Source organism: Syngnathoides biaculeatus, chromosome 12, assembly GCF_019802595.1.
Source record: "Syngnathoides biaculeatus isolate LvHL_M chromosome 12, ASM1980259v1, whole genome shotgun sequence".
NCBI lineage: Eukaryota > Metazoa > Chordata > Actinopteri > Syngnathiformes > Syngnathidae > Syngnathoides > Syngnathoides biaculeatus.
The window spans coordinates 12582527-12592411 of NC_084651.1; the positions used below are offsets into that span (position 1 = coordinate 12582527).

The window sequence follows — 9885 nt, forward strand, 5'->3', positions numbered from 1 at the left end:
TGTGAGTGTGGCTGTTTGTCTCCATGTGCCCTGCGATTGGCTGGCAACCAGTTCAGGGTGTACCCCGCCTCCTACCCGTTGACAGCTGGGATAGGCTAAAGCACTCCCCGCGACCCTCGTGAGGATAAGCGTCAAAGAAAATAGATGGATGGATGAGATGTAGACTTGGATGCCCATCTTTCTTCTATGCTGTTACTGATACATCGTTACAATTTAATACGATCTGATAGCCAGAAGTTTTACAGGCAAGGAAAGCACATGACAAAATGAACCCACTAGCCAAATAAATTAAATATTAATTGAAGTTTGGACATTTTAGTGATAGCCACTTCCCAAATTTCAAGAAATAAGTAAATGAGATTGAGAAATTGGTAAAACAGACACAATGTTTCAGCTAAAATATCGACCATCTTTTGAAATGCGCTATGTTACATCATTGATCACACGTACCACTTCCCATACTTTGTAGGAAGGGTTCGTATTGACTGCTGAGAGTTCTACTATCCACTTAAGAGGCCTTGTTTGATCCTTTAGTGCAACTAGTGATCCAAAGCAGGAAAAAGACTTGAGTGAAAGGCTGCACACAGGAAACGCTCTGACATGGCAGCTGCTGCTGTCCGTTGCTCTTGGATAGAAACGTCAATCAATCTCCCCGACGGGACGGGTTATCTATCGTGGCCTTATTTGTAACATTTTTGGGAATCGTGTTTCCCAAGATTGTTGTTGGTCATTGATTCAAACCTTACATTAGTGGGATCCAAAAGAAGAGCGTGTATCAGACCTGTAGATTACAAATAAAGTATAAAGCTCGTATTTGAGCTAAAAATGAGACCATTTTAACCAGGTTGCTGTATGTTATCTCCCGAGCCATGTTTCTCTTATCCAAGAGAAGAGAAGAGGTTAGATTTTCAAAAGAGATTAAAATCAAGTGTAGACAAGGTAAGACAATGCGAGACCGCTCATCTATGCAACACTCACTCTCACTTTCCTTTCTCGCTCACCCTCCTAAATGTTAAGTGAGGGGAATGTGCATTACCTGATTGCACAACAAAGAGAATGCAACTCATTAAAAAGGCCTTGCTTGATCCTGTGGTAGAGTTCAATTAACAGTCAGTGTAAAAGTTAACTGAAGAAGCGAAAGGAGGTATTCGTAAACTCCAAAAGGTTGCAAGAAACGACAAGTTTTATCCATTTTCATAAGCCAGTCAGGTAACGTTTGGTAGAATCGACGGAATAACAGATAGGTGGTATCATTGCATTCAAGAATTCTCTCGTTTTTATTCATTTAGGATGAATCTCTGAACTAAATAAAAACTAAAATAGACACTCGTGGGAAAAGCTTCCATACCCAAGCTCTAAATCAGGGGTATCAAATTCATTTTCCTCGTGGCCCACATTGTTGTTCCGGTTTCCCTCAAAGGGCCGTTTTGACTGTGGAACGAAAATATTTAATCTCATCATATTTACATCATCAATTTATGAACTAGTTTTGGAATCAGAAATCAAGAATAATGTGTTTTTCAACTATTCAGGGTTGGTAACACCAAAATGCTTGTAATATCTCAACTTGATCATTTATGATATGTGACGATTTGAAACTTTGGTAAAAAAATTTTACAAGAATCATGGAAATTGACACTCTAGATTTGGCTTCACGGGCCACATGAAATCATGTGGCAGGCCAGATCTGGCCCCCGGGCCTTGAGTTTGACACAGGTGCTCTAAATTATGCTCCAGTTCTAAATACAATACACCATACTGTATAAATCATTGATGCCAAGCCAAGTTATTTTCTTTATCAATTGCTAATATATATATATATATATATATATATGTACACTGTAATTTCATTGTCATTGGTTTCTTTTTATGAACCATATATCTCAAATGCTCTCCTAGCTTTGGACAACGACTTTATCTTGTCTGTAAAGAGTCGACACGGTCACATCAAGGGAAGGAATTTACATTATCTGCTGAATAAAAACGGACTCAATAGTACAGTATCATAACCGGGCATAAATAATAAAAAAGGATCCACCGAGATATGAATACGCTCTTTTTAAAGGCTTTCCAGCTCCAAAACGAAGGGCCACAAAGCACGGGGTCCCCAATCACTGGGCTCATGGAGGCCATTTGGTACAAAAAACACTTTATTGATCATCTGCCATATGGGGAAAAAAAGTTATATTACAGTTACTTGTACAGTCCTTTATCACAAAAGAGGGTTTCACAAACACAACTTTTATCGTACTAAATGTTGCTATGGTGGTAGCTAGGAGACGAAAAACCGTAAATGCCAATTTAAATTAAACTTTTGCATTGTAAAAGGCCCAACTTAACTCATAAATTCTAATGGTATATTATAGCATGTGTCTGATTGATTCATCATATTTACTCATAAATTTAGAATGGCTCTCTGACGACTGTAACAGCAGAAAAGTTTCCACTCAACGGATTTAAACCTCTCAAAGCATGCATTCATTGAGTATCACGAGCACCACCTACTGGACTTTAAGTGAAGGTGCAGGCAAAAACTGTCAGCTTTTCTTGGTTGACTGCTAAAAAGCAAACATTTCGATTCGAAAGTGATCTTGTGCTTCACAAATCTAATCTGAAATCATGGGACAGTGTTGTGATTACATGAGGTCACTCATAAATGGGGGGCAGTGGTACTTTCTTCCATGATCCGATTATGTTATTGGTGTCACAAGATGCTCTAATTCAGAGAAACTAATTTTTTTTTTTAAAAAAAAAAAGTACTGCAGTCCCGAACGTAACAGACAGTATGCAACTATCAGTGTCTTTCATTACTCTAAGAATATACAAACAAAGGATGTTGAAATCGCTTTGAAACGACCATTGGCTTGCACGTCGCCTTCCAGTCAAATTGCATTGTGTACATTTTGTCCAATAAAGGTTCGACAATTATAATCATGGAAAAACAGCTGGCATAGTTAATACTGGATAGCTTGAAAAGATGGTTGCCATCCAATCTTTTTAGGAAATCTGCACGGTAGACTTGATTTTAGTTTCCCTGGCAGATGGTGCTGTCCCAGGTTATAGTTTCTAAAAATATGTAATGATTCAATTGCAAAAGCAAGGCATCTTAATTTTGCCCCACAAACGTAATTTCATTAGAGCATTTGTGAGCATTTTAAGGTAGTTTTCTGCACTGCAACCAAAATGCCAATATTGGTTGAATTAGCACTAAGTTTTATATTTCAGGAGAATGCGCTTTTGAGGTTTAATATGATATTTTCACTTTTAGCTAGTCAATGATTAGATATTTACAAATATACTTTTGAGTGGGTTTTCATTGAATTAGTCTAGTGTCTTTTACCTACTCAAAAAAAAGGTTATTTGGCTTTTTCAGGGAAAACCATAACAAGGGAACTTAATTTATTCATTTGAAAACATTTGACTGTAAATGTCCAACCTTGCCGTTCTCAAAGATAAATTGATACACATTTCCAAAAAATTGATTTCTTCCTATTTGCTAATGGCAACAGCTCTGAAACACCTTTTCTAAACTTTTTTTTTTGCACAGATGTTGAGCAAACAGGCAAACAGATGGAAAATAAAAAAAAATTGGCATTTTGATTCCACTGTGCATGCAGGCAAATGAGGCGGTAGCAGCCCTTATCCCCCCCCCCTCGCCATTGCTCCGCCTATTATGCAAATGAGCCAGTGTGTCCGGAAGTGAGCAGTCCCGTGATGTCAGCTAGCGGCGCGTAGCATCGGATTGATCACTCGACCAACTTCCTCGCCACGTTCCGCCACGCAGTGGCTGATATCTCATCAAGCGGTCGGCAAGCCATGTCGGAGTGAATCCCCCTACCCGGCGGACGTTAAGGGCGAGTGAAAAAGCGCTCACATGACGTGACGGGATGCCATTCGGTTAGCAGGTCGGTGTGCTACGCAGGCTAGCGGGCTACTAAGAGTACGTGCATTGCGCTGCTCGCCTTTTGGGAGACATGTCGCGCTTTGTCCTGGAGCAACTATCTGATTTTGGGGATTACGCTGGCAAAAATTACCTGTATGAGAGTTTAATTCACGAGCCCCACAACAGAGTGCCAAATGTTCGTCTGAGCCCAGATGGACGTCACGTTCATGTCATCCTCCACAAGCCCAAAGTCGGTCTTGTGACTCTGGACAAGTATGAAAGACCTCAGCTGGTCCACACTCAGAGGAAGCTGGATTTGTGTTCAATGCGAGGCGTTTCCGTTGTGGATATTTTGTATTTGGACAATAAAAATAATCACGGCCGCGTCAACAAGGACTTCGTGGCTGTAGTTTACGAGAACGGACGGGCTGAGTTTTGGCGGTTCCAGGATTGCAAAGGAGGCTGGACTCTCCTGCAGACGTCCGACTTGTGTAACAGTCCTCGGGCCAGAGTGGTGTCAGTGTGCGCCTGCTCTAATCTAATCATCTGGTGTGAGGAGCGACCCCCCTCGGAGAGTTCCCCCCTCCTCAGCTCTGCCAGGAATAAGCTGAGGCATTGCATCTGCAAGAGGGACTTTGAGTTAGAGGAGGGGGCTGTCATTTTAGGAGGGGTGAAAATCGCCCTCCACAGCAACCCTCGATTCACCGTGGTCGCCTCGGGGCAATACGTGCATCTCCTATCCGATGTTAAAGTGAAACTGCTGAGCAAATTCTTCCTTTCTTGGTGCCCTTGTCGGGACTACTTTCGGGTCAGCGTCACATGCAAAGCCACCCCCTTGAAACAGCAGTCGTCCAAGGAGTCTGACTTCAGGAAGCTGATCGCAGACTGTTTAGGGTTTCTGTCAGCTATCGACCCACCTGACATCTTAAACGTCTGCCCTTCGGCTTGTGGCGGTTTGCTGTTGCTGCTCAACACGGGCTGGGTGTGTCTGGTGCAAAGCGATGGGATGCTGCGGCAGATGCACAAAATAGCAGACGGGAGCCTGCTTCAATATCCCGCACATACCAGCCTCTGCACATACCAGGACACGTTGGTGCTTATCATAGGCCAAAATCTGCATCTTATAGATTTGAAGTGTGGCAGAGAAATGGCGACAATAATACTAGACAGAGAGGGCGTTTTATTTACCATGAAGAGTGACGCATCGCCTCATCTATTCTTAGAAACTGGACTTTTTAAAGTGGTGCGGCATGATATGGACACAAAAGATTTGAAAATGAAGTTGCCTTCTTTGACTACAGTGGAGAGCATTCTCCCCGGAGCCCTCCTCGTGGAAGCCGTGTTTGAGGAGGCTTGTAAATATTACCAGCAGAGGAGCGTGAGTAGCACCCGGCTCACTGTGGATGGCTTAAAAAAGGGGGGCAGGTTCCAGGCTCCCATCTCTTTAGCATCCATCCTCAGTGGCTACCTCACCCCAGGGCCTGAGCAGAGAGCAGCAGAGCTGTCCCAAAATGAAGGAAGTGGATTTAGCGTAGGGGAAGACAAGCTAAAAGTGTCACTTGAGCCTGAGCTGAAGGCCTTGGTCGCTGTGGAGGACCTCAAGGGCACCCTGGTGAGGGGCAGCGTGAAAGAAGTCGAGGTACTTTGCCAGCGTCTCGTTGAGAAAGAAGTAACTCGGCTGCTGTCGTCCTCCGAGCTGCATCAGGACGACCTGCTCTACCTCAACTCCATCTTCGGCACCTTCCCAAACCAAGCTTGGGCGGCGGCGCAAGCTGCTCTCCAGCTCCACTACAATGGCGAAGGCTCTCTGTCCAGCCAGGCACCTCCGGACGTGTGGAAAACCGTCCTCAGTCCCGCGCCAAGCTTGCCAGCCTCCCTCCCACTCACCAACGGCGGGTCAGTACATGGGCACAGCCCAAAAGCGGATCACAACGCCAACTGTACACGTAAGCCGACGAGCTCCCCTTTGTCTGTCGTCCTGCCCGTCTTTGAACTCCTCTGCCAGTCGCTTTTACGTTTCCAGCCCGCTTGGCTGCCCTGTTTTCTCGAGCTCGGCCAGCAGCAGCAGGGTTCGGCCAGACTGGGGCTGAGCCTCGCTGCCTCCTCGTGGAGCGTCTCCGGCAGCCGAGGAGGAAGCGGCGGCGGCGAGAACAATGTGCCTCTCTATAAGCGCGTCCTGAGCGTCCTGACATCCGTGAGACAAGACAGAGACCAGCAACAAGAACTGGAGGTGGAAGTGTTGATGGTCAGCGGACGGCCTAATGCCATCCTGCAAGCGTTGAAGATCCTAATTGGACAGCAGCTGTGGGAGAAGGTCACCCAGGTGGCCCAGAAGTTCTGCAAGCAAAGTCCCCTGCTCAGCAGGGAGATCTTCACCATGCTGCTCTGTGAGGTGACCCAGCACAGAGAACTGGACCCCTACTTGGACCTGCTGTGGGCCCTGTGCCCCGAGGACCTCACCGTCACCTCCATTCTGAACCTGGTGCTGAAAAACCTCCCACCCGCCGGCGATCCAACCCCATCACCCATTTCCACACCGCTCAGGCCTGGCCCCTCTCCCGCACTCTTTGCTGACCCACAGAGTGGTCAAATGACCGTCGGCCTTCTCAAACCTCTGCTGCGAAAAGTTCTCCAGAGGGAGACCAAGCCCAGCCAACATTACGCCGACATCCTCCAGTCCCCCTCCTTCCCGCCTCCAGCGCCCCCACGCCTGCCCACAGAACCGGCGCCCTCGCCCCAGGACACTAGCATGCCTCTACCTGCTGACCCACTATGAAGTGACCACATACATTTTTTAAAGACCCTTGGTACTGTCACATTAAACCGATGACTACTGACAATATTCCCGTGTAAATATTCATTTTAAGATGAACTTTTCAGTGTAACATGCATGCGGATGTCAGTGTTATTACTGGCTTGTCAACGCAGTATTAAATGGAGTACTTTGTCACAATTCATCTCACTAACTTTTGGCCTTGTTCACAAGAACATTTTTTGTAATTATGCAGGTGCGTGGGATTTGCATGTTCACTGCGTTCACTCTGGCTTCCTCGCGTATTCCAAAAAAAACATTAATGGTGGATTCATTGAAGACTTAAGTTGTTTACTGTTGTAAATGTTGGCATAAATTGTTGTTGTTGCACATGTGCCGTGTTACTAACTGGTGACCAGTCCAGGGTGTACCCCGTCTCTCACATAGTAAATGGCTGGATTCATTTTACTTTCAGTAGTTCTATACTTAGCACATTTCTCATTGATTTTTGCCATTTGACATTCCTTCAAAAGTTGGTAATTTTGGGTTCCCCCCCCCAAAAAAAAAAAATTAAATTGCACGTGTTCCATACGTGACTTTCTTCAGGTTGCGGATTGGCTAATGTCCACCTGTCACTTTTTAAAAAATGCTTGTGTACGTGTGGACATGGTTAGTTTTTAACTGGCATGCAAAAGAAAAGCCTGTGCCTGCGTGGTCCACCGCCGTCTGGCTCACAAGACATTCCTGACAGGAAAAGTGACTAATAGTTGAGACTGAAAATTCAATTTGGGAGTAATTCGAGTGTGTGTGTGTGTGTGTGTGTGGTGTGTGTGTGTGTGTGTGTGTGTGTGTGTGTGTGTGTGTGTGTGTGTGTGTGTGCAGTGGGCACGTGGTCTCACATGGTCAGTCTTCCACAGTGATCCGTACACAATCAGTATCTTATCTGACAGCCTCCATGCGCCGATTGCACGTTTCCTATCACCACGGTGACTCGAGTTTGTACAAAGCATATCAAGGGTCGTTTTTTTTTAATGTTTTGAAGTGCCCGACTGACAATCTTGAGTGCCTGACTGACTGACATGTTAATGAAACAAAAGGGCTGGTCAAAACCTGAACGTGGCATTTAACATGCAGAGATTAATAGCCGCAAAAGCTGCCGCTGTGATATCAGCCAAGATGTTTTCTTTGGCTTGATGCGATCAGCTAGCAACGTTTCCCTCTTTGGCCTGTTTAAAAGTTAATTATTAATGTTGCTTCGACAGTGTTTTGTTTGGGGGAAGGCTTCCCCGTGTGTAAAGACAGGCTACAACTGTGCAGAAGTATTTATGAGTGAATGCTATTAAAACGGTGATAAAATGTTTGCGAATTTGGCCTGGTTTTTCCATCCTTAAATGGTGCCCACTTCGAAAATCCCGCACACCCACTTATTCCTGTAGTATTTGCTGCATTAATAGAGCTGTTTTCATCTTAAATATATATGAACTGCATTTATGATTTTTCAAAAGTTTTCTTGGAAAAACAAAAAAAGTTTTATATTTCCAAGATACGCCGAGCCATAGGGTATTGTACGTTTAATACAATTGAATGTATTATAATAACAGTATTGTTTTAGTTTACAAATATTATAATAAACTATTTCACATACTTTTTTTGAACCAAGGTTTTCCCACCCGTGCTTATGTTGAGTATACTTTAGACCATTAAGTGGCGGTTATTTGAATTCCACTTGTCAATATGACATGACTGTGCGTATGTGGTGCTTTCGCTGTCTTACTAGCAGAGGTGCCAACTTCTTTCAGCCAGTGGGCGGGTTCCACACGAGGATGTAAAGGATCGCAGCAGAAGTCCGAATGTAGAACCAGAGAGTAATTGCAGTTTCCCGGGAGATGACTTTCCTCGCTTGCAAATAACTCCAGCGCCATCAGATTAGGTACACCTGCAAAATCTAAAAGGAAAATGTGAATATTGCGCAATAGAAATAAAATGTTGCATATAGAGAAGTATTTGTGTCTTACCTTGTTGATTGCCCAGAGATCAATAAATAAATGTACAGTGTTGTTTAACAATTTTGTCATATGTATTGATATTAAATGTAGAGAGGATCTGGACAAAAATACAATTTATTGAACAATCAGGGGAACCATTTAAAGTACTGCAACAAAAAATTAACATTACCCCCAGGTGACTCTCATGAAGTGTTGTGGCAAAGGGGCCTGCTCGCTCTGTTGTTGCTTTTGTGGTGTGTACATCATTTACACTGATATATCAGGATATTACTTGTGAATGGAAAATGAAAAGCTGTAGTGCATAAGCAGCTGTGGGCTCAAATTTAGGCAAGACCACCAAGTGCTGGGTGACATGACCACAAATACAAGACTGTACAAAGCAGAATCAGTAGAAAATCAATTAAAGTGGACAAAGTCATTAAAAAAAAAAAAATGGAGATTTGGTCACTTTCATTGACACCAAAATGAAAGAAAATAATTTGTGCTTTCAATTTAAAATAAGTGCATAAATACAATGTATTCTCATTTTTAGTGAGGAGAATTATAACAATATTTGTACAGAAGAGTTTAAACGGAAGCAGGGCTTGTGAGGACATTTCATGCGGCACACCATATCGTGGCAAAATGATGCGCTATCCAGTCCCTGTGATGAATTTAATTTTAATCTAATTCATTCAAGTGCAAATGAAATGGCTTAAAGTCCTGTAACATCTGGGTTCAAACAGAATACAGAACTGAATATTTATTATCCAGCATCCGACAGTCTTCACATCTCATTTATTTTCAGTAACACTTTAAAAAAATTTGCTGGGGGGCCAAAGTTGACTGGAAAAAAAGAAAAAAATCAGTACAAGTTACGCTTTCCTTTGCATTTCATCACTCTTTTTTATATATAAAGTACTTTCTTACTCTTAAGTAAATATTTGAATAACTACTTTTTACATTTACCCTAATCAAATTATTCTAAAGTAACCACTCGTCAGTGCAATATTTGGCTACTCGTACCCACCTCTGCTCATAGCTAATGTAATTATGGCTTACGTGTAGGGAAGGGATGCCCCCCATCCAGGTGAAATATTTTGGACTTTCTTAAATAGAAGACTACAGCGCCCGAATGAGTGAAATATTCTGGAAAGTTTCTTAAGGCATTAAATTCATGGTCCTTATTGTTGACGACAATAGCAAATTGCAGGTCCCAAAGTCCGAGTCCCAGCATTTAGAGCCATTGCCTTAAATGTCTACTG

At 43.4% G+C, this 9885-nt stretch overlaps 1 protein-coding gene across 1 annotated transcript; it reads left to right on the plus strand.

Annotated features, from left to right (window-relative positions):
* The first annotated feature begins 3663 nt into the window (after positions 1 to 3663).
* LOC133509978 (BLOC-2 complex member HPS6) lies at positions 3664 to 7167 on the plus strand. Its single transcript, XM_061837578.1, has one exon. The coding sequence runs from the start codon at positions 3975 to 3977 to the stop codon at positions 6657 to 6659; it is 2685 nt and encodes an 894-aa protein (XP_061693562.1). The 5' UTR covers positions 3664 to 3974; the 3' UTR covers positions 6660 to 7167.
* The last annotated feature ends 2718 nt before the right edge of the window (positions 7168 to 9885 follow it).

Bases quoted from the DNA above. Each gene is read 5' to 3' on its own strand.
- LOC133509978 (XM_061837578.1), top strand. From the start codon at position 3,975: ATGTCGCGCTTTGTCCTGGAGCAACTATCTGATTTTGGGGATTACGCT.